This window comes from Aspergillus heteromorphus, assembly GCF_003184545.1.
Source record: "Aspergillus heteromorphus CBS 117.55 chromosome Unknown BO70scaffold_5, whole genome shotgun sequence".
NCBI lineage: Eukaryota > Fungi > Ascomycota > Eurotiomycetes > Eurotiales > Aspergillaceae > Aspergillus > Aspergillus heteromorphus.
The window spans coordinates 1,186,869-1,211,160 of NW_020290410.1; the positions used below are offsets into that span (position 1 = coordinate 1,186,869).

General features: G+C 55.8%; 9 protein-coding genes across 9 annotated transcripts; 5 read left to right on the forward strand and 4 right to left on the reverse strand.

Moving 5' to 3' along the window:
- Window positions 1-92: 92 nt before the first annotated feature.
- BO70DRAFT_310342 (tyrosinase family protein) lies at window positions 93-1,526 on the reverse strand (the record flags this gene model as incomplete). The annotated part of the gene is made up of 3 exons (XM_025540160.1): window positions 1,035-1,526; window positions 894-979; window positions 93-828 (listed from the first exon to the last, which is right to left on the reverse strand). Exons 1-3 carry the CDS (start codon window positions 1,410-1,412, stop codon window positions 93-95), a joined length of 1,200 nt encoding a protein of 399 aa, XP_025402046.1. The 5' UTR covers window positions 1,413-1,526.
- Window positions 1,527-3,405: 1,879 nt separating this feature from the next.
- On the forward strand, window positions 3,406-5,308 carry BO70DRAFT_310345 (uncharacterized protein). Its single transcript, XM_025540161.1, has 9 exons — window positions 3,406-3,658; window positions 3,704-3,733; window positions 3,778-3,997; window positions 4,078-4,112; window positions 4,157-4,262; window positions 4,314-4,368; window positions 4,412-4,477; window positions 4,533-4,631; window positions 4,708-5,308. Exons 1-9 carry the CDS (start codon window positions 3,503-3,505, stop codon window positions 5,192-5,194), a joined length of 1,254 nt encoding a protein of 417 aa, XP_025402047.1. The 5' UTR covers window positions 3,406-3,502; the 3' UTR covers window positions 5,195-5,308.
- Window positions 5,309-6,198: 890 nt separating this feature from the next.
- Window positions 6,199-8,440, reverse strand: BO70DRAFT_359970 (putative AP-3 adaptor complex subunit mu). Its single transcript, XM_025542667.1, has 4 exons — window positions 8,360-8,440; window positions 7,879-8,298; window positions 6,661-7,806; window positions 6,199-6,517 (listed from the first exon to the last, which is right to left on the reverse strand). The coding sequence occupies exons 1-4, from the start codon at window positions 8,401-8,403 to the stop codon at window positions 6,358-6,360; spliced, it is 1,770 nt and encodes a 589-aa protein (XP_025402048.1). The 5' UTR covers window positions 8,404-8,440; the 3' UTR covers window positions 6,199-6,357.
- Window positions 8,441-8,612: 172 nt separating this feature from the next.
- Window positions 8,613-9,227, forward strand: BO70DRAFT_385662 (uncharacterized protein). Its single transcript, XM_025545751.1, has 2 exons — window positions 8,613-8,810; window positions 8,867-9,227. Exons 1-2 carry the CDS (start codon window positions 8,702-8,704, stop codon window positions 9,046-9,048), a joined length of 291 nt encoding a protein of 96 aa, XP_025402049.1. The 5' UTR covers window positions 8,613-8,701; the 3' UTR covers window positions 9,049-9,227.
- On the reverse strand, window positions 9,139-10,620 carry BO70DRAFT_359971 (uncharacterized protein). Its single transcript, XM_025542668.1, has one exon. The coding sequence runs from the start codon at window positions 10,328-10,330 to the stop codon at window positions 9,539-9,541; it is 792 nt and encodes a 263-aa protein (XP_025402050.1). The 5' UTR covers window positions 10,331-10,620; the 3' UTR covers window positions 9,139-9,538.
- Window positions 10,621-10,906: 286 nt separating this feature from the next.
- Window positions 10,907-14,984, forward strand: BO70DRAFT_359972 (putative SNF2 family helicase/ATPase). The gene is made up of 4 exons (XM_025542669.1): window positions 10,907-11,253; window positions 11,441-11,584; window positions 11,645-14,605; window positions 14,668-14,984. The coding sequence occupies exons 1-4, from the start codon at window positions 11,134-11,136 to the stop codon at window positions 14,779-14,781; spliced, it is 3,339 nt and encodes a 1,112-aa protein (XP_025402051.1). The 5' UTR covers window positions 10,907-11,133; the 3' UTR covers window positions 14,782-14,984.
- Window positions 14,985-15,410: 426 nt separating this feature from the next.
- On the forward strand, window positions 15,411-19,591 carry BO70DRAFT_359973 (putative chromatin remodeling complex subunit (Chd3)). Its single transcript, XM_025542670.1, has one exon. The coding sequence runs from the start codon at window positions 15,897-15,899 to the stop codon at window positions 19,488-19,490; it is 3,594 nt and encodes a 1,197-aa protein (XP_025402052.1). The 5' UTR covers window positions 15,411-15,896; the 3' UTR covers window positions 19,491-19,591.
- A 536-nt stretch (window positions 19,592-20,127) lies between these two features.
- Window positions 20,128-20,511, reverse strand: BO70DRAFT_427284 (uncharacterized protein; the record flags this gene model as incomplete). Its single annotated transcript, XM_025547872.1, has 2 exons — window positions 20,128-20,155; window positions 20,255-20,511. A coding segment is annotated over one exon (222 nt), but the record flags the coding sequence as incomplete, so codon positions are not given.
- A 1,358-nt stretch (window positions 20,512-21,869) lies between these two features.
- Window positions 21,870-23,597, forward strand: BO70DRAFT_286507 (uncharacterized protein; the record flags this gene model as incomplete). Its single annotated transcript, XM_025539203.1, has 3 exons — window positions 21,870-22,316; window positions 22,389-22,464; window positions 22,516-23,597. 3 exons carry the CDS (start codon window positions 21,870-21,872, stop codon window positions 23,595-23,597), a joined length of 1,605 nt encoding a protein of 534 aa, XP_025402054.1.
- Between the last annotated feature and the right edge of the window lie 695 nt (window positions 23,598-24,292).

The following is a 24,292-nucleotide window of genomic DNA, read 5'->3' on the forward strand; positions in this document are numbered from 1 at the left end:
AATGCAAAGATATCACCGCTCTTCTTTTACAAACATATACTATATATAATCATATCACCGCTGAACAAGCGGATAAACCTCCCGCCCACCCCCTACAAATAAGCATAACAAAACAACCCCCCCGAGGTACTCATCAACTCGCTCATCCTCCTCGTCTCCCCCGCTCTCACATACCCCACGTCTACCACCGACTCCAACGTGGTATTCGCCGACGGCGGCTCATTCATAAACGTGCCCGTCCCCGAGATCTCCTTCTCCCTGCTCTGGCGATCCAAACTCTGCCAGATCCACCACACCCGATCGATCATGCCATGGTGATGCCAGAACGCCACGTCGCCGGGACTGACGAACACGTCTCGCCCCGGATCCCCGCCCATGGCGTAATGCCCGCCGCCGTGGACGCCGATGGACCCGCTGCCGGGGACGCCCTGCATGGTCATCTCGAAGGTCCAGACGTCGGGGCTGTCGGTGATCAGGGAGAGGATCTGCGGGTAGGTGTTGTACCGCGAGAGGATGGCGGTGGTGAGGTCGCGCTTCAGACAGCGCGGGTTGTGGGCCAGCGGGTTGGCGGCGCTGAAGGTGCTGTTGGCCCCCGGGAGGGACAGCGCCGCCGGCCCCAGGTTGAGGGTGTAGTTCCGGAAGGGCCCGCTGGTGACGCAGCCCCCGCCGGTGCCTGCGGGGAGGACAATCGCTGGGTAGTTACCCAGGAAGAGCGAGATCGGGGGCTCGTTGGCGATCGGCGCCCCGTTGCCCGACATCGACGTTGCCGTGCCGTCGAACACCGGGGACGTTTCCATCGAGGAGGCGTCGGCGCCCCAGTCCCAGTATCTGGGGAAGAGTTAGCGGGTGGCGGTAGAAAGAAGAAGGAGGAGGAGGAGGAGGAGGAGACGTACGGGTAATCGCCCGTGTATCCGCATTCTTCGCGGAGGGATTGCTCGAACCGGTAGATGAAGTAGCGGTGCCACGCCAGGAAGGTGCCCTGTGGTGAGGATTAGGACGTGCGGGTCGTTAATGTGTGGGTATGATGGGTCTACCGTGTAGTGAATCTCCAAGGTCTGATTGATATGTGTCGCCACAAAGTCATCATACCGCGTCTTCGCCCCGGGGGCCAGCTCGGAGGGCGTGCGCGCGGGCCGACTCTGCAGACACAGCACCGAGTCGATGTAGGCTTTCTTCTCGGGCGTGGAGAAGGCCCGCCAGTTGCGGCGGATGCGCAGGGTCTCTCGCGTGCAGGGCCCCGAGCTGGGCAGGTTGGCGATCGTCTCGTTGTAGGCATGGCTGGCCAAGTGTGAGATCTGGGCTGCGGCTGCTGCGACAGCAGAGCTGGAGTCTGAGTCTGTTGTTGAGGCGGTGGGGATGGCACAGGCCTGCAGGGCGAGAAGACCCAGGGCTAATAACGTCTTGAGGACCATGATGCTCTCTCCAGTCACCGTGAGAGATGAACGAAAGCAGCGTGAATGACGGACAGGCGAGCGGATGAACGGAAATAGCCGTCAATTTAAATAAACATGTGAAGCAGATTGCAGACAGCCCCAGACACGGTGATATGAGAAGTAGCCCGCCAGCGGTCCATGCCGCTGGCGGACGGGGCCGGAGGACGAAGCCCTAACCCGGCCTGAACGTTTGGCCAAGCGCCCTCACTTGGATACGAGATGCAGGCCCATGGCTTCAACGGCGATGCGCTGTCTGTCGCCGGCCTTGCCTGTACTTGGCTGCTCCACCCTGGCCCAGACTCGACTTTCACCCATCCCGTGTCGGCTAATACTCGGGTCCGTGGGCGGATCGTCCTGCGTCGAGCCTATTGGGATCAGCCGGTTACTGCCCGGTTAAGTGGTGAGATCCTGGAGGGGAGGAGATCATCTGTCTGTGTCTGTGTCTGTTCCTGTCTCCTGAGACAGGAACAGACTCCTGCGGGTTAGCCCGTATCGGATTGCAGGACCCTGGCCCACCCTCCGATTCAGATTCACTCGATTACTTACAACTATCATGGTATAGTAGCATGATATCGGTCTGCTGGGATGCTTCCAACTCGCCAGGTCTACAACACCTACTAACACCGCAGAACATAACCCCACACGATCCCCTCGCGAGGCCCTCGTCAGAGCCACAAGCGACAACATAACCAGACCGAAGATTCGATACCAACTAAAACCAAAAAAAAAAAAAAAACCAACCACAACATCTTCGCCCTCATTCCATCCAGACAAGACAGAGTCCAAGCTCGCCTGGCAGCCACGATAACAGCGGAACCCCCACCAATGGCGAGAAAATGTTACGGTTGACGGAAGAGGTTTCCAAGTTTCCCACTCAAATCCCTCGGCAACCTCGCAGTCCCCATATTTGGGGCTTTTTTTTTTTTTTCATTCTTTTTTGACTTCGGCCCTTCGCATCCTCCATCCATGGTCCGTCCGTCTTCCTGGGCCGATCCATTGCGTTCCGCGGATCCGTCGATCGGCCGTGACCGTTGATCGTGGCCGTCCAACCTGGTTCCGGCAACAGAAATCGATCGGTCCGGATGATCATTACGATCATTATCGGTCAAAAGCCACATGGATTGTTGCAGGGGCTGGGATTGGTAAGTCTGATATCAGGTTTAATTTGGGGGAATTTGGGAGGGGGGGTTCGATCAGAGAACTTAATCACTTAATCGGTGTTACTAGGATGGTAGCAATGACTTCGCTATGGGTATTTGTAGGGGATGATTCATACTGGATGTCTAGTACGAAATACAAAAGTGGTGAATCATCCAAGGGAATAGGACGCAACCTCTCACGGGTGTCATGTATGCACCACTTTTTACATGCACAGAACCTCACCAGCCAGACTGTACCCTAGTGGTCAATCATGATGTGCGGATGCTACAATCCCGAGCTCCAACAGGATTCCCCCGAGGTTCTACCTTAATGTCCTGCTCGTTGTCAACGGCTGCAGTCGCCCCATTGGCCAGGTTCCTGTCCAGGGTTGAAGATGCCTGGGATCCGAATCCTTTTCCTCAGCACAGGGATCGCCAGAGTTGCATCCATCCATCCATCCATCCCTACCCCGTAACCCCTGGATGGCTGCGGCTTTTTCGCGAATCCTCAAGCCTGGACTTCTTGGCAGGATCCTGCGAGGAGCGAAGGATCTAGTGGGAGGACAGCGAAACATGGATTGTGATGAGGGTGAGGGTCGGTCAGGAGAATGCCATCGGTGCTCATGAATAAGTTGCCTCAGAGTCAGGGTTGATGTGTTGTGTGAAACGGTGATCGACCTCGGCTCCGGTGTTTTGGCGCTGGGTTTCCAGCAGGGCTTTGGTTTGATTTCGTAGAGTGTTGTTGGATGGGCAAATATACTAGTATCAAGCTTTGTCCCTGAATTAAATGATGGGCCACCCCTGCCCTATGTTATATCTTGTTGACCGTTCCTGCCTGGTCTCTCGGGAATATGACACTCGTGCGTGCATGCATGCATGGTCGATGCTTGATCTGCTACTACTCTTCCTCCTACTCCTACTCCTACTACTATGTCGGGCGCTCATCTGGGGGGCGCGGGCCTGCCCGATGTCAGTCAGGCTCCCAAGATCCTCACTGCTACGTCCATCACGACGATGTTCGCACTGGCCACCGTCCTGGCTCGGTTGTACGTGCGTGTGTTTATCATCCGGAATGTCGGGCTTGATGTAAGTCGTCATCTTCACCGGTGGCTTGTGTATTGACTTGTCCAGGACTATACCATGGTCTTGACCATGGCGCTGGTAAGACCCTCCTGCTTCGTGTCGACCAGTCCTGACGACTCCAGTCTCTCAGTGGATGGGCTATCATCATACCGGAGGTTATGTACGGCGCCGGAAGACACACGGTGTATGTGGAGAAGACGGCCACATTGGCAAGTCACCTCAACTTTGCCACGCAGGGTATATACATGTGGGCGATTGGATTGGTCAAGATATCGATTGGGCTGTTTCTTCTGCGCTTTGCACCGCGGCGGGGGTATAAGATCTTTATCTGGGCGGTGATCGGTATGTATCAGAAGATATCCGGGATCTTTCAGGTCAAGACTTTGGTCACTAGCCACTGCGCAATGCTGACCCCCTCGCAGTGCTCATGCTCCTCTACACCACCATCTGCTTCCTGGTCCGTCTGCCTCTCCTGCCTCGCGATGACGTCTAACCTCCCAGACCCTTATCTTCCAGTGCAAGGACATCAGATCGAGCTGGGACCTGTCCGTGAAATCGAAATGCTTCGCCCCGACCCAGCTCCTTACCCTGAGCTACGTTAACACATGTACGGAGTCATCCAATCCCCACCGACGACCTATCTGACATATCTACCCAGCACTGAACATCCTGACGGACCTGATACTCGCCGTTCTCCCGGCCTTCATGCTCCGGTACATTGATCCTATGCAGAATCAGACCGCTGGCTAACCCCAGTAGACATCTGCAGGTCAACCAACGCACCAAAGCCTCACTGATCTGCATCTTAGGGTTAGGGATCTTGTGAGTTTCTCATCTGCACTCAACCGGTCACCCTCCTAATAAATTATCCATCCAGTGCCTGTGCCGCAGCCATCGTGAAGCTGTCCTTCATCGCAAACTATGGCCGCACCGGCGATCTCCTCTGGGACTACTCCAGCTTGACAATATGGGTTGCGTAAGTCCACCCATCCCAACACCCCCTCCCCTTCCAAGCAAAATAAACCCTAACCCCCCCCCCCCCCCCTCCACAGCGTCGAATCCAACACGGGCATCATCGCCGGCAGCCTCCCCACCCTCAAACCCCTCTTCAAGAAAGTCCTCGACAGCTACAGCTACAGCTACCGCTCCCGCTCCCGCTCCCGCTCCCGCTCCAAGACGCCCTTCTACAACCACGGCGACTCCAAACCCAACCCCCAGCACTCCCTATCCCAATCCCGATCTAGATCCCGATATGATCACAACCATCACCAGCACGCCAAATACGACCGAAAAACCCCCCAGCTCAGCACAGACCCCTACCCCATCCCGCCGAGCACGTACCATGGCGACAGCGGGAACTCCAGCGATGAGTATATTCTGTCGTTTCGCGATGACTCGAATAGTATTATGCTTACGACGGAGGTTACGGTTTCGAGGTCTGGTGGAGGGGTGGAGGGAGGGGTGGAGGTTTCTGGGGGGAAGGGGCCTGGTAGGTCGTTGTCGGTGGGGAGTCGGTATCACTTTGAGAATATGATTTGATTTGGTTTGGTTTTTGGGCCTGGGTTGGGGTTGGGGTATGATGATGGTATGATAGTATGGTTAATAGGAGTTATAGGTTGCGACGGACTGATAGGTTTTGGATGTGGGTGGAGGTGGAGGTGGGGGTGGTGTACACTAAATTGGTTTCTAGTACTAATAAGCATTTAATGTATATTTTCACAACTAATCTGACAACAAACCCCTATGACGCAAAGAGAACGCCCCTCTCAACGACCTTTCCTGACAAAGCTGGGAGAGGAGGACGAGCTGGTTGGAATAGTACGGTAATGGTAAGTTTTTGTTTTTTTTCTTTGTCTCCATCCGTTGTACGCAGTACTGGAGTTCGCTCTTCCCCGATTCCTCCTAGCCCTAAGATACTAAATTGAAGATGGGCAGGCCAGTCGACGCCAAACCCCCACTATTGATCTGCTGCTTTCTGTTTTCTGTCTGGCAGTCGAACACATCCATGCACTCTGTCTTTCCGGAGGGGTCATAATCCAACCCGATCTGCTGCAGCGACCACGCCACGTTGGTCCACGTGAGGAGGGAGCCGCACCGGATCGCTCTCCGGTATAGTAGTACCTCTATGCGACTAAATCTGGCATCCCAGTCACAAATCAAAGAATCACTTATGATACTCCGGAGTTGGTCTCGGGTAAAGTAGCTAGCCCGGGCTGGTCCATGTAGTTAATGCAATTAGATTATATAACGGTGACAGTGGCAGCTGGAGCTAATGTCGGAGCTACTGGGCCACGCGAGTTTCCCCATTTTGAGTCTCAAACTAAGCCGCAGGCTTCATGGCTGGTGGTACACCTAGTTTCCGCCAAACCTTTTAGGGCTCAGCCTTGCGATGATGCTTTCTTTCCCTGGGACCTGAAAATCTTGATCTCTTAATCAGGGGGGGTGCTGCCGTCACGGAATACTGTCTTGCTTGGCTGTCTTAGTCAGGTACTTACCTTCTACCAGGTCTACTCAATTGGTCAAAGCAAGATGTTCATCAAATGTTCACTTCTATGTACCTAGTATCTATAATCTGCAGCTTTGCCTCGTCGAGATCAGCAAACTCTCCCCCAGGAATCGTAATCGGCAATTCAAATTCGAATCCAACACATGTGAGCCAGATAGCCAATTCTCAAACTTAGATATCCAAGCCAAGTCGTATTTCAGCATCGCCGCTCCACGCCCTTCCGGCTGACACAGATATATTTCACCCCCTTGTATGGCTTCACGCCCTCGCCGAGTCCGCGGCTTCGGCGTGGGTCGATGTTCAGGCTTTCGACCTTGATGCCCGACGGCAGCCAGCCGCGGACCGAGAACGAGACGCTCGCCGAGTTGGGCATGAGCGTGGCGTTGAGTTGCGCCTTGGTCTTGCGCGCGGCCGTGAGGAAGATAGAGGAGTCGGAGGGCGCGGGCGGAGGCGAGCCCTGCGATTGGGATTCGGGTCGGGGTTGTGGTGAGGGTTGGACGGGGGTGTGGGGCTTTGTGGTTGGGTTGGGTCGGGGCAGGGGATGTGTTCGGGGTCGTCGGATGCGGGAGGGAGGAGATCGGCGGAGGTTGATGCGGAGGGTTCTGTCGTCGTCGCTGCTGCTGCTGCTGCTGCTGCTGCTGCCGCGGCCGCCCGGGACTTCTTGACCACCTTCTTCTTCTTCTTTTTCTTCGTCTTGCGTTTCGTCGTGTCGGCGTCTGGGTTCTGGTAGGATGCGGGGGCGTCGTCGTAGTAGCCTTGGAGAAGGTTGGCGTCCGGGTCGTCCTCCTCGTCCTCCAGGTCGTCGTCCGCGTAGTGTCCCACGACGGTGCACCGGAGGGTGGCTGTCCCGGAGACGGTGCCGGCGTCTTTGGTCGGTACTCGCCATTCGAGGGCGGTATTGCCCGGCGAGAAGAGTGCCTCCCCACGGCTAGCCTGCATGTCGGTAATGTTCCGGACCGACTTCGGAATGGGAATCGTCACAACAACCTCGTCCAATACTGGCATCGACGAGTTTCCTCCGCCTCCTGGCAGGAAAGAGGGCGTGGTCGAGCCCGATCCCGAGCGTCCGACGCCTGACCGGCTCGCGGACGAGTAGCCCGGGAAGTTCGTGTTGAGGATGAGGCGCACTTCGAACTCTGACCCTGTCGGCCCGAGGGACTTGCGGATGTTTACGATCGCGGGCAGAAAGAGCTTCTCCATGTGACTCGGGGGGTCGTCGAGGCTGGGATCCATGGGCAAGAGGTCAACCTCGTATCCGGAGAGAATGAACCGCCCGTCTGGTGGTACAAAGCTGAGCTCGCCGGGGCGTTCCCGCCATCGCGCCAGCCTCACACACGGGTGGAACACGGGCAGCGCAAACTTTTGCCCCAGCATCTTCGGACCACCCGGGGCCGTCAGCGACAGAAGCAGGTCGGGCACCCCGGATATTTTGGCCGTAAACGCAATGGTACCGGAGACCATAGCGGAGAGCAACCGCCCGGAGGGGGCTATCGTAACCGACAGCGACTCGATGATGTCGACATATAGCTCGTTGGAGGTATGTCGGACGCCCGGTCTTCGCCAGGGAATGGCCGGTCCTTGCGCGGCGGCGGCGGACATGGATTGTTTCAGGGCATTGGACTGGCCCAGGATCGGGGTGGATGATCTATCATGCTCGAGCGTCAGTCAACCAAACCAAGACAGTATGACACCACTTGAAGTCATCTTGACAACTCACCCCGCTAGTCCCACACCACCCAACAGCTTGCCCATCCACCCGGGCATCTCGACCACCTCCTGCAGCGCATTGGTTTCGGTGTTGCACACGATGCCGGCATCGCACATCTCATGGAGGAGTTGCGCGACCACATCGTAGTTGGCCTGTAGCTTCGACGAGAGCAAGGGTGCTCCGACGAATTCCTCGAGCACGTCGACCACGCGATGCAAGAATTCCAGCACCAGCAGCGGCTCGGTGTCCTCCTCGGAGAGGGCGAGAAAGAGCAGGTTGGACTGGACGACGGAGAAGACGGTCACGGGCGGGGTGGCCCCGGGGATGTAGAGGAGCGATGGGCGCGGCGCGGCATGGGCCAGATAGAGGGGGAGGATGGCCGGTGCGGAGGGCGGCCGGGAGCGATAGACCTGCTCGACGAACGGATTGCTGGAGGGGCAGGACCGTCAGTAGCTGGCGACGGAGGGCAGATATCTCGACAGGGGCATACTTCTGCTCATCGTATATGTAGAGGGCGTCGATCTGGCCGCTCATGGTGGTGAAGGCGCCCTGTGCGGAGCGGTTGGGGGGGAGGAGTTGGAGGGGGTCATGTTGGATGGATGGATGGATACTTGGGGCGATCGATCGCTGTGCCCTGGACGCTAAAGGCCAATCGCCGCCTCAGCCCCGTTCTGCCGCCCCGCCCCGCCTTCGCGCGGATTTCCGCGGCGGCGGCATTGTCGCCGTGCCACAGCTTGTGCTGGCACTGGTGCTGCTTTTCCTCCAGAGGAGCTTGACTGCCTTCTTTGTTCCTGCCTGCTCCTGCCTGCTCCTGCCTGCTCAGCCAGTCCTCATGGCCCCATCCACCCCAGACAAGAATGCCTGGGACGTCCAGCCCAAGGACCCGAAACGCGCCCTCGCAGAAGACGCCTACGATGACTGTCTCTCCTGCAGAGTGACTGGTGAGTCTTCACCCCACCACTGTCTGTCCCATGCGCATGTGATTAATCCAAGATAGGCTCCGCTGCATTCATCGGCCTTGGCGTGTACAGCTACTACTCCGGCATGAAGAACCTGACGGCCCAGGAAAAAGCCATCATGCAGGGTGCGACCAAATACAAGATGGGATCTCGGCGTCTGGGCATTGCGACCATCTCTGCAGCCCTGGTCGGCCTGGGTATCTGGAGGGCTGTCAATTGATCCCCGCCCGCAGTGGGATCGCCTGTACTCTACTTCTTCCATGTATCTACCTACTGCTTGCGTGTTCTCGACTTAGGGCGTTGGGGGTGAACGGAATGCATGCCGAAGCGTCGCTTCAACTGTTGATAACTCATATACACACCAGACCAGTATATAAAATAGCACCATTAATCTCACAGACCGCCGCCTCGCCGGGTATCGCCATATCTGGTAACCTCTATAGATTGAATGTTATGTGACCAAGGGATATAAGGATAAGTAAAAAAAATAGAAAAAAAATGGAAGAATGAGGACTGGACAAGAAAATATAAAACACAGCATAAGGAGAATATGATAGGTAGGAGGAAAATGGAACCCCTGGCCCGGAACAGGACCACATGCAATACTCCCACTAATGCACCGAAGGAAAAACCACGAAATCAAAATGCAATCGACCGCTGCGTGACCGTAAGAATATTATGCTCGTCTAATCGTCGAGATGTCATATTCTCTAGGTGAAGCGGCCTCGTTTGCCGCCGCCAAACATGTCTCGATTCCCGAGGCCGGAGAGGTCGAAGAAATCCGGCACGGCTAGCTTGCGCTTCGAGCCGATTCCGACGGACGGTTCCCGCGCAGACGGTCGGGTGTTCGTTCGCGAGAAGTTGTTGTGACGGTGCTGTTGCCGCGAGTTCCGTGGCAACACGGAGACGCTGACCGGCGCACCGTCTTGGGATGCAGGAGTCGAGTTGTCGGAGGGCTGCATGTCCATGTCTTGTTCGGATATTTGCGGGAACGTTGGCCCGGAGGTGAAGGTGAATATAGTGGGTCGATCGAAGGCATTGGGTTCGGGGACGGGTGACGAGGACACAGGATGCTGTTGCTGCGGTGTGGCAGCCTGCTCGTCCGTCGCAGGGGAGGCCGGCTTAGATGGTTGCCGGGCAGGCTCTGGCTCTGGCTGTGCCTTCCGGGCAGGCGTGGGGGTTGTGCCTCGGGCGTGCTTTTCTCCCTCGTCGTCATCGCTGGGGGGGCCGGTGCCATCACTCCGTTCCGTGGCCCATTGTCGAACCGCCCAGCCTTCCCCGTCTCCCAGACCGAGGTTCTCCCGGTCTAGAAAGTGCAGTAGATCCTCAATTGCTTCTTGGTAGCCGGCTTGCTTGGCCTGGGACTGCTCGAAGACGGCATTCTTGTAAAGGTTGGTGACGGACAGAGCAGCAGCTTTGAACGACTGCAGAAGTTGCTCGGGGGGTTGCGGACGAGGCGTCGACTTGGGCAATGAGGTGTTGAGGGATCGCATGGAGTCCATGGTGAAGGGTGGTGCTGCAGCTCGAGTAGTCCTCGGGGAGGACTTGAGATAGTGAGCAAGTAGCGTTGGAGGGGCGACCTGAACCGTGCTTTGTCAACAGGGCAACGAGGCAAATCCCGCGGCAGCCGGAGGAGTCAGCCGGCTACGGCAGACTAATGCGAAGAACAAAGGAAAAAGGTGATGCCCAAGGAAGGGGGAGGGGGAGCGCTGGAGGAGAGGGGAGGCAGCAAGAAAGGAGAGGGAGTCAGTCGACCTCGTGGGAGTGGGCTGGAGGGACTCTTCGATCGATCGGGGGGGGGGGGGGGGGGAGATATGGCTGCTTTGCTATGCTGGCGCAGCTGATCTTTCTTTGCGCCTGCCCGGGTAACGTGACCCACCGCGGGGAAACTCGTCTTCCGCCCCCCTGCTGACTCACGCCTGAGTCAGTCCCGCCTTCGCGTCTCCCGTCCAATCAGCGCGTGTCCCGGCCGCGCTTCTCCGACGAAATTCCATTTGCCATCCCAGCTCGAGCGCGACGGGCGCTGCTTCTCGCTTCTCTCTCGTCCTTTCATCATCCCGTCGCCAGTCCCGACTGCTCCTCCCTTCGCTTGTCCTCTTCACTCTCAAGTTCCAATTCCAATCCCCCCCCCTCCTTCCCCCCTCAGATCCGCGGAACCCAGATACTGCACTGGCAGTGGGTCTTGTCTTGCTATCCATCTCCTTCCAAGCTCCCCGGGTTTGTTTGCTTGATACGCAATCAGGTCGTGTCCCGCCATATACTACCAACCACCAAACACCTGCGCAGAGGTGCGCCGTGGACCGTGATGGCTCCTTCACAAGTCCCCCCCTCCGATTCGCCATCCCAGGCCGATACCCCGATGACCGATGCGAACTTGGAGCCCGTCCCCGCGGTGCCGGTCGATAGCGTAGACGCGCCGATGACGGTGAGTGCGCCGCAATTCCTCTCGTTTCGCAACCTATCATTTCCGGGCGCGTCTTACTGGAGTTTGGAGGCACCCCCGTTGACGATCGGATCGATCTAGGGGCAGCAGGACTCTCCATACTACACGGTAAAGGCGCTCCCGGCCAATGGCGGGCGGTCCGGCGGACGAGCCGACTAACGCAACCTAGGACTCCGATACGAACCCCAACACCACGGCGAGCAGTGTTGCAGGCGACGCAGCCCCTTTGGATGGCCGGAGGCGGAGGTCGGAAGCTTTCCACATGAGGAAAGGTATCTGGAGTAAAAAGCACGGCCGATTGGACGAATCCAAGGTATATCCACGCGACGGTCATGTGTCGATGTCTAGAGGCTTACGATCGATGTTGCTATAGGAAGATGACTCTATCCGGAGATTCCGCTACCTGCTCGGCCTGACGGACCTGTTCCGTCATTTCATCGAAACGAACCCCAACCCGGAGATCAAGGAGATCATGGCCGAGATCGACCGGCAAAATGCCGAAGATGAAGCAAGGGCGAAGAAGAAGGGTTCCGCCCGCTCAGGTGGTGCGGGCGGAGACAGGCGGCGCAGAACAGAGCAGGAAGAGGATGCCGAACTGTTGAAGGATGAGCGAAGCGGCGCCGGAACGGGCACGGTCTTCCGGGAATCCCCGCCCTTCGTTCATGGCGAAATGCGCGACTACCAGGTTGCGGGGTTGAACTGGCTGGTGTCTCTCCACGAGAACGGTATCTCGGGTATCCTGGCCGACGAGATGGGTCTGGGAAAGACCCTGCAAACCATCTCTTTCCTTGGCTACCTTCGACATGTCTGCGGCATCACCGGGCCTCATCTTGTCGCTGTCCCGAAGTCCACCCTCGATAACTGGAAGCGGGAGTTTGGAAAGTGGACGCCCGAGGTTAAGGTCCTTGTTCTGCAGGGTGACAAGGAACAGCGGCACAAATTGATTAATGAGGAGCTCCTGGAGGAGAATTTCGACGTCTGCATCACCAGTTATGAGATGGTTCTGCGGGAAAAGTCGCACCTCAAGAAGTTCGCTTGGGAGTACATCATCATCGATGAAGCTCATCGCATCAAGAACGAGGAGTCGTCCCTTGCGCAGATTATTCGAGTGTTCCACTCCAGGAACCGGCTGCTGATTACCGGAACCCCGCTCCAGAACAACCTTCACGAGCTTTGGGCCCTGCTCAACTTTTTGTTGCCGGATGTATTCGGTGACTCGGAGGCATTCGACCAGTGGTTCTCCGGCCAAGACGCCGACCAGGATACGGTTGTACAACAACTTCATCGCGTTCTGCGGCCTTTCTTGCTGCGCCGTGTCAAGAGCGACGTGGAGAAGAGTCTGCTCCCTAAGAAGGAGGTCAATCTTTACGTGCCTATGTCGGAGATGCAGGTCAAGTGGTATCAGAAGATTCTCGAAAAGGACATCGACGCGGTCAACGGAGCCGCCGGTAAGCGTGAGTCGAAGACCCGTTTGTTGAACATTGTCATGCAGCTTCGCAAATGTTGCAACCATCCGTATCTTTTCGAGGGAGCCGAGCCAGGTCCCCCGTACACGACCGATGAGCACCTGGTTTTCAATGCGGGTAAGATGGTGATTCTTGACAAGCTGCTGTCGCGTATGCAAAAGCAAGGGAGTCGCGTGCTCATTTTTTCCCAAATGAGTCGTGTGCTTGACATTCTGGAGGATTACTGTGTGTTCCGGGAATACAACTACTGCCGTATCGACGGAACGACCGCCCATGAGGACCGAATCGCTGCAATCGATGATTACAATAAGCCCGGCTCTGAAAAGTTCGTCTTCCTGCTCACGACAAGAGCCGGAGGTCTGGGTATCAACCTGACCACTGCGGATATTGTTGTTCTCTACGATAGCGATTGGAACCCTCAGGCGGATCTGCAGGCCATGGACCGTGCCCATCGTATTGGTCAGACCAAGCAGGTCGTGGTTTTCAGATTTGTCACTGAGAACGCGATTGAAGAAAAGGTGCTGGAGCGTGCCGCACAGAAGCTGCGGCTGGATCAGCTTGTCATCCAGCAAGGACGGGCCCAGCAGCAGACCAAGAATGCCGCGTCCAAGGACGAGCTGCTCGGTATGATTCAACACGGTGCGGCCAACGTCTTCAACACGCAGGGCGGGTCCGGTTCCCTGCCAGACCACCAGTTCACCGAGGACGACATCGACGAGATCTTCCGCAAGGGCGAGGAGAGAACGGCGCTCTTGAGCAAGAAGTACGAAAAGCTCGGCATCGACGACTTGCAGAAATTCAGTTCCGAGAGCGCCTACGAGTGGAACGGTAAGGACTTCACGGATCGTAAGAAGGACATCGGCATGAACTGGATCAACCCGGCGAAGCGTGAGCGAAAGGAGCAGTTCTACTCCATCGACAAGTACTATCGCCAGGCGTTGGCTACCGGCGGCAGGACGGCAGATCCCAAACCTAAGGTTCCTCGGGCACCGAAGCAGATTTCTGTCCACGATTGGCAGTTCTTCCCGCCAGGGCTTCAAGAGCTGCAGGAGAAGGAGACTGCCTACTTCCACAAGGAGATCGGGTACAAGGTTCCTCTCTCTGACGGCCCTGAGGAGGAGCTCAGCGAGCGTGAGGCTGAGCGCGATCTGGAGCAACAAGAAATCGACAATGCGGTACCTCTTACCGAGGAGGAGCAAGCAGAGAAAGCGAGGATGTCCGAGGACGGCTTCTCCACCTGGAACCGCCGTGATTTCCAACAATTCGTGAATGGTTCGGCCAAGTTTGGTCGTACTGACTACGCTGGGATCGCCACCGAGGTTGACAGTAAAGAGCCAGATGAGATCGAGGAATACGCGCAGGTCTTCTGGGAACGCTACACCGAGATTCAAGACTACCCTAAGTACCTTCGGGTCATTGACCAGGGTGAGGACAAGCTGCGGAAGATGAACCACCAACGCAAGATGCTCCGCAAGAAAATGGAGATGTACCGGGTTCCCCTGCAGCAACTCAAGATCAACTACACCGTCTCGACCACCAACAAGAAGGTCTACACCGAAGAGGAGGACCGGTTCCTGTTGGTGATGCTGGACAGGTATGGAGTTGACGGCGAGGGTCTCTACGAAAAGATCCGCGATGAAATCCGCGACTCCCCTCTATTCCGATTCGACTGGTTCTTCCTCAGTCGGACACCCGTCGAGATCGGGCGCCGGTGCACTACTCTGCTGAACACCGTTGCGAAGGAATTTGAGACAGATGGGAAAGCCAACGGTGAAAACGGCAAAGGCCGCGGCCGTGACCGCGACGAGGAGGAACCCGAGGAGGAAGAAGGGCCCCCCGCCAAGAAGAAGACCAAGGGCGGTGCAGTAGTAAGTCATCATCTACTGCCACCATTCAATTTCCCCTTTGCCGCAGCTAACCCAACCCCTAGAACAAGCAAGTGAAAGCCGTCAAGGGTGGCACCAAAGCCAACTCCACCTCCACGTCCCGGGCAGCCAGCGTCTCCTCCAACACTGCGCCCAAATCCAAGAGCCGCCGGAAGTAATGATTTCCGCCCCCCTTTTTTTTTTTTTTCTTTTATCTTTTATCTTTGGGTGGTATAAGTTGAGGGGCGATGACTGGGAATTGTTATGACTGGTTCTGTGTAGACTGCTTGGGAAGCCTTTTTGACAATGTAAGGGAGAGGGGTTCATTGGTTCTTTTTGTTCCATATATGTCGGTTCCGGCGTTGGCAGATAGATGCCGTTGTATGTATTTTATGATCTGAACTGTTTGTTCTTTTTATCCCCGCCGTCACTCTTCTGAGCTGTGTAAAATGACCCGAGGCAGATGGATAAAATGGTTTCTTCTTTTCGATCTCTGCACTGCACGAGGTTGGATTCCCGGTGATTGAGAATCGCCCACTTTATTCAGGTTTCCTCACCGCCCGCGACCTGCCCGATCGATAAGATGCCGCATCATCGTTGTTCCCGCGCGGAATTTCGCGTCCGGCGAGACGCGTGCTGGAAATTGGTTAATCGCAAGATCGCAGGAATCATTCCACCCCGTTGGGAGATGCTCTCTTCACGGCGGCTTCCTTCCTTAGCTTTCCTGGAGGACTCCCCTCGCGTTGTCCCCTGATCCTCTCTCTTAATTCCCGAGACTTTCCTTACCCCCACCTGGCCTCGCACCTGACTGGCCCTTTATTCCTTCCCTCCCGCCTTCTAACAACACCACTTTGTCGGACTACATATGTTGGGATATTGAACCATAGTCATGGATATGGATATGGATGTGGATGTGGATGCGAAAATGGATATCGACCAAGGGAATGCCACCGGCGACAGGCCCAACACCTCAGACAACGATGGCGACCTCGTCCAGGAGCTGTTCGCCAAGTTCAACAATCCCCCGACCATCCGCGCCAAACCGCCCGTCCGCCCGGAAACGCCGCCGCTGGTTGTTCGGATCCCAGGCAGATTGTCGAGTGACCTCGAGCAATATGAGTTTCTTCCCGGTCATTTCGATGTCCGCTACGTCATCAGTGAGATCTCCGAGACGGATGAGGAGCTCAGCTATCAAGTGAAGCTACAAAGTGGTGAGATTGAAAGGGTAGGAGTTTCTTTGCGTTGACTGACCCCTCACCTATCGCTCACCCTGCTCATCTCACTCTCTCCCTAGATGTCCTTCTCGCAACTCCAATCCCTCCAGAACGGCCCCGAGGCGCTTTCTAATTTCCTCAACTACGGACCGGCCAACTACGTTTCATCTCGATCACCCTCTCCTGTCACCTCAGCAGAAACATCTGCCTCGGAACCAGAGATTAACGCGAGGCGCTCCCGGCGCACTACCGTCAGTCGCAAGTCAGGCTTTACCGCATTCTTTGGAGTCATCAGCAGTGACGAAGAGACACCTCGTCGCGCAAGGAGAGATTCACCTTCGAGTGAGGACCTGATTGCTTCCTCTAGCAAGACCGGCCGAGGACGGCGGGTCTTAAGGAAGCGCTCCAGCAAAATGCGCTCAATTGCGATCTCGGACTCGGAAGAGGAAGAGAGCAGCAGCGGTGCGCGCAAGGGCACCCGCTTTTCCACCAGATCCCGCAATACCGTGCGGAGAAACCTACGCGAGAGGAACGAAGATGACATCTCCGAGAATGACGATACTCCCAAGACACAGAAGTTTTTTGGAGCCAAGGAATCCTTCCACGAGCTGTCCGAGAGCGACGCTTTTCGACAACGCCACCGAAATGTTTGTGAAGTCTGCCATGTTATCGGCGATGACAAGATAAAGGGTCCTCTCGTCTTCTGCCAGGGATGTACCAGCGCTTTCCATCAGGCATGTCTGGGTCCCCGGTCTGCGCGAGATCATCTGGCCACCAAGGTATCGGAAACGCTGTTCATTCTCCAGTGTCGCCGCTGTCTGGGGGTTGCCCACGGAAAAGACTCATCCACTCCGCACCAAGGCCGTTGCGCTATCTGCAACATCAAAGGAAACATGTCCAAACCAATTAAAGAACGTTTGACTCCAAAGGAGGAGCAACAGCTCCGACAAAAGAACGGGGGCAAAGATCCCATCACGCCGTATGATATGACCCGAGTCAATGACATCGATAACGTCCTCTTCCGTTGCACCACATGCCATCGAGCGTTTCATTTCGACCATCTGTCCGAGATCACGCACATGACCTGGCAGTGTCAACATTGCGCTACTGTACCCGGAGAGGTCGGGGCGATCGTTGCGTGGCGGCCAGTTGATACCCGATCGGATGCCGCCAAGGACGAGGATAGAGAGTACCTCATCAAGTGGAAGACGAAATCTTACAACCATACCACCTGGATGCCCGGGACTTGGGTATGGGGGTTTGTGAATCACCATATGCGTCGAGCCTTCTTGAGGTCTGACAAGAGTGACGAACCGCGCAGGACCCTGGAGGAGGCAATCCCTGAGGACTTTCTGCGGGTGGACATTGTGTTTGACGTCCGGTATGCCACCGTTACACCCAACTCCGGTAGCAAACGCACCTTCGAGTCAGACCTGGAACGCGTGGAGGATGTGGTCGAGATGTATGTCAAGTTCAAGGGTTTGCCATACGAGGATGTAACTTGGGATACGCCTCCTGATCGCAGCAGCCACCCGGAACGATGGGAGGACTTCAAAGCTGCCTATGAGGATTGGGTCAAGAGGGAATACACTCACATTCCGAGCCAAGAGGCCCTCAGAAAACGCATTTCTCATGTTAGGAAACAAAGTTTCAGCACCAAGGTCGTGAAAGAGGGCCAGCCAGATATTATGACGGGCGGGCAGATCATGAACTACCAGAAGGATGGGCTGGACTGGCTCTATTACATGTGGTTCAAGCAGCAAAATGCTATCCTGGCTGATGAAATGGGTCTTGGAAAGACCATCCAAATCATCGGTCTTTTTGCCACCTTGATTCAGTACCATAAATGCTGGCCTTTCCTTGTCGTGGTCCCCAATTCGACATGTCCGAATTGGCGGAAGGAAATAAAGGCATGGGTTCCTTCCATGCGGGTAGTCACGTATTACGGATCTGCCTTCTCTCGGAAGCTGGCACAGGATTACGAGATGTTCGCTGATGACGATCCCGAACTTCGGTGTCATGTCGTGGTCGCATCTTATGAGACTATGGTGGACGACGCATCCCGCAGAGTGTTGTCTAAAGTACCCTGGGCGGGTCTTGTTGTCGATGAAGGACAGCGGCTGAAGAATGACAAGAGTCAGCTCTACGAAGCCTTGTCACGGCTCAGATTCCCTTTCAAGGTTCTCTTGACCGGTACCCCTCTTCAAAACAACATCAGAGAATTGTTCAATCTCCTGCAATTCTGTGATCCATCGAAGAAGGCTGAGAGCCTGGAAGCCGAGTATGGTACTCTGTCTAAGGACAACATCCCAGAACTGCACAACACGCTACGCCCATTCTTCCTGCGGCGGACAAAAGCTCAAGTTCTCGATTTTCTACCACCGTGTGCTCAGATCATCGTTCCGGTTTCCATGGCCATGGTGCAGAAGAAACTGTACAAATCTATTCTGGCAAAGAATCCGCAGCTGATAAAGGCAATCTTCCAAAGGAGGGATGGCGGGAAAAGCTTGAAGCAGACCGAAAAGCACAACCTCAACAACATCCTCATGCAGTTGCGGAAGTGTCTTTGTCATCCTTTCGTTTACAGCCGGGCTATTGAGGAGAAGACGGCCAGCTCTGCTGCATCCCACCGGGCCCTGGTGGATGCGGCCGGCAAGTTCCAGCTCTTGGAGCTCATGCTGCCCAAGCTGAGAGAGCGGGGTCATCGAGTTCTGATCTTCAGCCAATTTCTTGAGAACCTGGATATCCTCGAGGACTTCCTGGAAGGTCTTGGATTGCCGTTTCTTCGCCTCGATGGAAAGATGACGTCGCTTGAGAAGCAGAAGACGATCGAAGATTACAACGCGGAAGACTCCCCGTACTTTGTGTTCCTCCTGTCGACGCGATCGGGTGGTGTGGGAATCAACCTGGCTACCGCCGACACTGTGATCATTATGGACCCAGATTTCAACCCACACCAGGACATGCAGGCATTGTCCCGTGCCCACCGCATCGGACAGAAGAACAAGGTTCTTGTCTTCCAGCTCATGACGCGGGGAAGTGCGGAGGAGAAGATCATGCAGATTGGCAAGAAGAAGATGGTTCTTGACCACGTCCTGATTGATCGAATGGTCGCCGAGGAAGACGACGGACGGGACCTGGAGTCCATTCTGCGGCACGGTGCTCAAGCCCTGTTTGATGACGATGACTCGGGAGATGTGCGCTATGATCCCGAATCGGTTGATAAGCTTCTTGACCGTAGTCAAGCTGAGCAGGTCATGTCCCCCGATGAAGGCAACCAGGAGTCACAGTTCAGTTTTGCTCGAGTGTGGGCAAACGACCAACAGAACCTCGAGGATCAGCTGGAGACCGTTGAGGAAGAAGCCCCGCCGAGTGCAGACGTCTGGGAAAAGATCCTCTGGGAGCGAGAGCAGGCCGCCGCCGAGGAAGCCCGACGGAAAGCAGAGACGCTGGGTCGCGGGAAACGTAAGCGGACAGCTGTTGACTATGCCACCGAGGCCCTGGAACTATCGCCGGTCAAATCTCGCACGGAGCGTGAGGCCGAGAGCGATACCGAGTTCCGAGCCGAGGCAGCCATGGAATCAGAATCCGATTCCGCGCCCGATTTGGATCCCGACGAGATGGTCCAGGCCGCTCAGGCCGATGGGGTCTTAAAGGCCACGAAAGGTAGATAGAACCCCCCTCGCCCTGGCATCTGACTGAGGACCTTCGATCCACTGACCAGCCACGCAGTACGTCAATTCGAACGCATCCCCGCGCAGAACTTCCCCCCGGCCCTGGATGGCAACGTAGAGCCGAACCCACACCAAGCGCCTCCATGCATCGCGTGCAACCAGGTCCACCCGATCGGGCACTGTCGCCTGAAGATGGCCGGGGCCGAACATTGCCCTTTGTGCGGGCTGGCACACTACGGGTATGCCCGCACATGCCCGCATCTGCGATCCGAAGACCAGGTGGCCCGCATGCTCGGCGCCCTGAAGCACAGTACCGAGGACCCCGAAACCATCCAGCTGGCTAAGAAATACCTGACGGGCATCCGCGGGGACCTTGCACAGCGTAAGAGGCGACAGGCCAGTAAGGCTGCATTGGGTCCCACCAGCAATGGCACCCCCAGCAGTAGCACGCCCCAGCCTGCTGGTGCCGTCGTGACGAACCCCCGTCCCTCTGTGCCCATGGCCTACCCTGTCGTCGATCTCACCCTCGATGGCGCCCCGCCGCCGACTTTCCCCCCACCACCACCATCATCATCATCATCACAAGTCGCGAGACCTCCTCAACCTCCTGTCGTTGGTAACCAGTACCGTCAGGGGCCTTGAAGGATGTAGCAAGGGATTGGTCACTAGGAAGAGAAATTAGCAGTACCGGAGTGAGGGCATCCGGATTTTAGGTTTAGGGCGCATGGACTGGGGATCCTTGTCAGCGTTTGGCATGTACATACATAATACATAAGATGCGAGCATAGTGTAGCATAGTCTAGCAGAGCAATTGACGTGGAGGGGACAACCCATGCTTTTGTTGTTTCTTCTCATGATTGGCATTGAGGCCAGAAATGGCAGGCACGGCGGTCACATGTGCAGCCGCTCCTCCGCCGCGGTTGCCGTCTTCGTCTTCTGCTTCTCCCCCGAACTTATGCCCAATCCCTCCCAGGAGAGACTCCCATCCGTGATAAACATTTCCAATGCTGGACTGTCCGTCCTGAAATCGATTAATCTGGAGGCCTGGGCCGACAGAAAGACCGGTCAGGGCCCAGTTGCTTCACAATGTGGTCACGTTCCCATCCCAGCCAGGGGATCTGGTGACATCTGCCCCGGCTGGTAGGATTATGACAGCAGTAACGTCTTCCCCGTACGAATCATGTGTCCATGCTGGCCACCTTTGGCTAATCGCAGATTTTCCACGGGAGTGCGTTTGGTGCTGATTTGCCGGGCGATTGGAGCCGTTGTGTCACCAACACCAACGGCCGATATAAGCGTTGTTGCCTCCACGTTGCTATCGACAATCAAGTCCCCCCCCCCGGGACCAGAGACGCTGGGCATGACAGACCCTGGCCAGAGGGACATGGGCATTGGATGCTGGGAGGGGACCCTTCCGACGGCTTCCTGCAAGCAGACAAACCACCAACCACCATCGTCGGTCTTGGCTGATCGACGCAATGGCAATCGTTCCAGGCAGACGGGTCAACATAAACTAGGGGGGAGGGGGGAGGGAAACAGAAGAAATGTACGATGCAATAATAACTGCCAAAAGCTTAAACTCCCCGAACGCGAGTCACTACACCCCCTTCCCCCCCACAGCAAAGCAAACCTGGCCGACCAGAAAGATAGAGACCGTCCCGGGCCCAGAGGGGAGGAGGGCTGCAGCCATCCGGGCATGACGGTTGTACTGACCAACATCATCGGACAAACACTGACGGCATTTCGTCGTGGCTGGATCTGGGCTCAGGCACTGCTTAGGGATCCCGGGGGGCTCTGGGCTCTTTGCTGCAAATAATGAAAGCTGCCCGTTTCCCCTTCTGATGGCTGCTTTGTTCTCCCTCTCCTCTGGGGGTGAATGCTCAATGTGATCGTTTTGTCGCTTCTTGTATCCGTTGCTTGTCGTCCCCTTCTTCTCCTTCCTATTCTTCCTTTTGTTTCTGCATGGCATTGTTGTGGTAAAGTGTTTAACAGTATATATGTCTGCGCGCTATATTTTGTCCCTGCCTCCTGTTTTTATCTCTCCATCTCCCTTAGAGTCCCCATCTTCACTGGCGCGGTGTTATCCAGCCCCTGCGCGTCAGTGAATGTCGATATCCCTCTCGCTCGTCCATCGGCAATTCACTACTCTGCTTCTCCCACAAATTAATCTGCCTGGTGACCCTTTCTTCCTCCCTCGCCATCTTCTTCCTCCCTCCCGACGCTTCTCTCTATCCTCATCTATCCGCCGTTTTCCCGCCTCTTGTGTCTTATAGCCGCATACTTCCGCGTCACCTTCTAGGATTTACTGCTCTTAGCCCTCCAGGCTTCCGCACAGCGGTTCGCCAGCTCTCTCGTTGCCTTTCATCTTCTCAAGTTATCATGTCTTCCCCGACTCGCCCCCAGTTCTTCTGTACTCGCCCAAATGGCACCCTCACCCCCCTGGTCGCTGTGGATGAGCTTCCCTCGCACATTTCGATCCGCGGAGCTCCCCGTGTCCTATCGGCCAGTGGGACTCAAGGGATGACCAGCCTTGGGACTGTGAATCCGAGGACTCGGTGCTATGTGGTGGAGGGCGCTACTCCTGTTGCGACTCGTGCGTCATCTGCCGCCGCCAACGCAGCTGGTCACCGCACCCATGACTACGACCTGCAGCTAGCTTTCATGAGGCTCCTTTCCGATGAAAGTCTCCCTACCAGCCAGCGTCTGGCGGTGACTTCTTTTCTGCAGCAGGGGGCCCCTCAGAATTACTACTCCAGTCCTTCCAGTAGCACTTGGTTGGTCCCTAATAGCGGCGGTGGAGCCGCTGGTCACAGTGGTCCCAAACAGGTAAGTGTTACTCAACATGTAACCTTGTCAGAACCCTGGATAAGCCTCCGGGCAAGGTTGACCCTACCCCAGGGTCCTCACTACAATGCGAAGAAAGAGTACTGTTCGTACTGGATTCGTCATGGCGAATGCGACTATCAGCAGCAGGGTAAGGACATCGGCTTGTGAATTCAGGATGCGCTCCCTAACATGCCTGCAGGATGTCTTTACAAACATGAAATGCCCAACGACCCCGCCATGTTGGAGAAGCTGGGCCTTCGTGACATTCCTCGCTGGTATCGCGACAAGTACGGCATCCCCAGCCTGATCCCCAACGGACATGCTCACCCTCGTTCTCATATCAGCCATGCTCTTCCCCCAGCCGACAGCGGGGCCTTCAGAGCGATCCAGTATCCGGCTCGTCTGGGAATCAATGGAGCGATGGACGCCTCTGAAATCGAGAAGGAGTCCAAATACAAGGCATCCGGCCAGCTTCTCACCCAGCAGTCGTCAATTGCCCTCGCTGGCGCGTCCAGGCTGGCGTATGACTCGACCAAGGGCCCGGTTCCTCCTAAGCATGGAGCTAGATATGTTTCCAGCGAGGACAACTCAGCGATGAAAAAGCTTGATCTGTTGTCTTTTGAGCCTCTGCCGGAGTTTGCAGAACAGTCGACTATGGAGCCCGCGCCTGGCAGCATGAGCGCCCTCAACTATCCGCGCCCTCGGGAGATTGTCCCCTTCCCAAGCAGCAACAACCACCGCGATGAGTTTGCCCGCAGTCTTCAATCCCTCATGCCAGCTTCCATGGCCGGACCCTCGGATTACCTGATGACCAGTCCGTCTTTCAAGAACCAGGCGTCTCAGGGCCGCGCCAAAAAGACACCGAAGTCCCGTCGTTTGTACGGTTACCAGCCGCGCTCACAGCTCTCTGCGCTGGATTCTGGGCACGAGACCGGTGCGGTTGATGCCTTTGGAAACTTCTTGATGAACTATGCCACTACCTCCTCGAGCGTTGCATCTCCGACTTCCCGGGTCACTTCCGGCTCGCACCTGGCCAGTCCAAACATCGGGCCCGCTCTGGACATGCCAGTCTCGGAGCCTCCTTCTCGTCAGGAATCTCCATCTAGCCCATCTGGAACCGCTTCTTGCGAGTCAAGCCCCAGCATCGCCCGTAATCGCACCAGGGCCAAGCAGCCCAAGTCGGTTTTTGGTGCCATCGGCAGCCGCAGAATTCATCGCCAGCAGTCAGACGGATCATCCGAAGACGACCTGCTCGGCCTGGCGATGCGAGACGCGAGATGAGGCCGGAGCGCGATACTGTGCATGTTGCAATACGCAACGAGCACTTCGACGTAAATACAACACCCTATGACCTTTATGATATGACACGCGGAACCTAAATATACCTTACTACTACCGACTCTCCTTGATGGTTCTAATTGATTAACTGACTGACTCTGACTGACAAAATGACTGCGCAATGGCCGGATATCGAAGTATACACTCGAAACCTCCATGGAGCCGAGTTTAGTCTGTCTTGTCATAAATAATACCTTTCCTTGACTTTGTTTCCTTCTATCTTGTTTATTTTTTCGCTCTTCTTCGTTCTCTTGTTCTTGTTGTTCCTCTTCTCGTGTCTTGCTGAACATTCCTTGTTGGATGGAATTTGTGGTTTCATGGTGCACTTTCCTTCTTTCTGCTTTGTGGCTTTCTTGTACTGGGGTGTGATGGGGGTGAGGGGTGATCGAATCTAGATACATGAACCAATGGGTGGCGTGTGGAAAGTGGGATGGAGCCTTGGGATGAAGCGAAGTGCAGTGACGTGCAGTGAAGTGAGGAAGTCCTAAGGGTGGATTGTTCGTCTGTGTGTGTTTTTTTCAATGTCTCCTTATTTCTTTTCGACCCTCCTTGATGCTTTTCTTTTCTTTTTTTTTTCTTTGTTTTGCTTTGCTTTGCTTTTTCCCCCTATCAAACGGCTGGCCCTCTAGGGTGTATTA

Coding starts and splice junctions, on each gene's coding strand:
- BO70DRAFT_310345 (XM_025540161.1), top strand. CDS start 3,503: ATGTCGGGCGCTCATCTGGGGGGCGCGGGCCTGCCCGATGTCAGTCAG. Junction 3,998..4,077: donor CTTTATCTGGGCGGTGATCG/GTATGTATCAGA, acceptor ACCCCCTCGCAG/TGCTCATGCTCCTCTACACC. Junction 4,263..4,313: donor CCTGAGCTACGTTAACACAT/GTACGGAGTCAT, acceptor ATATCTACCCAG/CACTGAACATCCTGACGGAC.
- BO70DRAFT_359970 (XM_025542667.1), bottom strand. CDS start 8,403: ATGAGCGGCCAGATCGACGCCCTCTACATATACGATGAGCAGAA. Junction 8,299..8,359: donor TACATATACGATGAGCAGAA/GTATGCCCCTGT, acceptor CTGCCCCTCCAG/CAATCCGTTCGTCGAGCAGG. Junction 7,807..7,878: donor GGTGGTGTGGGACTAGCGGG/GTGAGTTGTCAA, acceptor CGAGCATGATAG/ATCATCCACCCCGATCCTGG.
- BO70DRAFT_385662 (XM_025545751.1), top strand. CDS start 8,702: ATGGCCCCATCCACCCCAGACAAGAATGCCTGGGACGTCCAGCCCAAG. Junction 8,811..8,866: donor TCTCTCCTGCAGAGTGACTG/GTGAGTCTTCAC, acceptor AATCCAAGATAG/GCTCCGCTGCATTCATCGGC.
- BO70DRAFT_359971 (XM_025542668.1), bottom strand. CDS start 10,330: ATGGACTCCATGCGATCCCTCAACACCTCATTGCCCAAGTCGACGCCT.
- BO70DRAFT_359972 (XM_025542669.1), top strand. CDS start 11,134: ATGGCTCCTTCACAAGTCCCCCCCTCCGATTCGCCATCCCAGGCCGAT. Junction 11,254..11,440: donor GCGTAGACGCGCCGATGACG/GTGAGTGCGCCG, acceptor AACGCAACCTAG/GACTCCGATACGAACCCCAA. Junction 11,585..11,644: donor GCCGATTGGACGAATCCAAG/GTATATCCACGC, acceptor ATGTTGCTATAG/GAAGATGACTCTATCCGGAG.
- BO70DRAFT_359973 (XM_025542670.1), top strand. CDS start 15,897: ATGTCCTTCTCGCAACTCCAATCCCTCCAGAACGGCCCCGAGGCGCTT.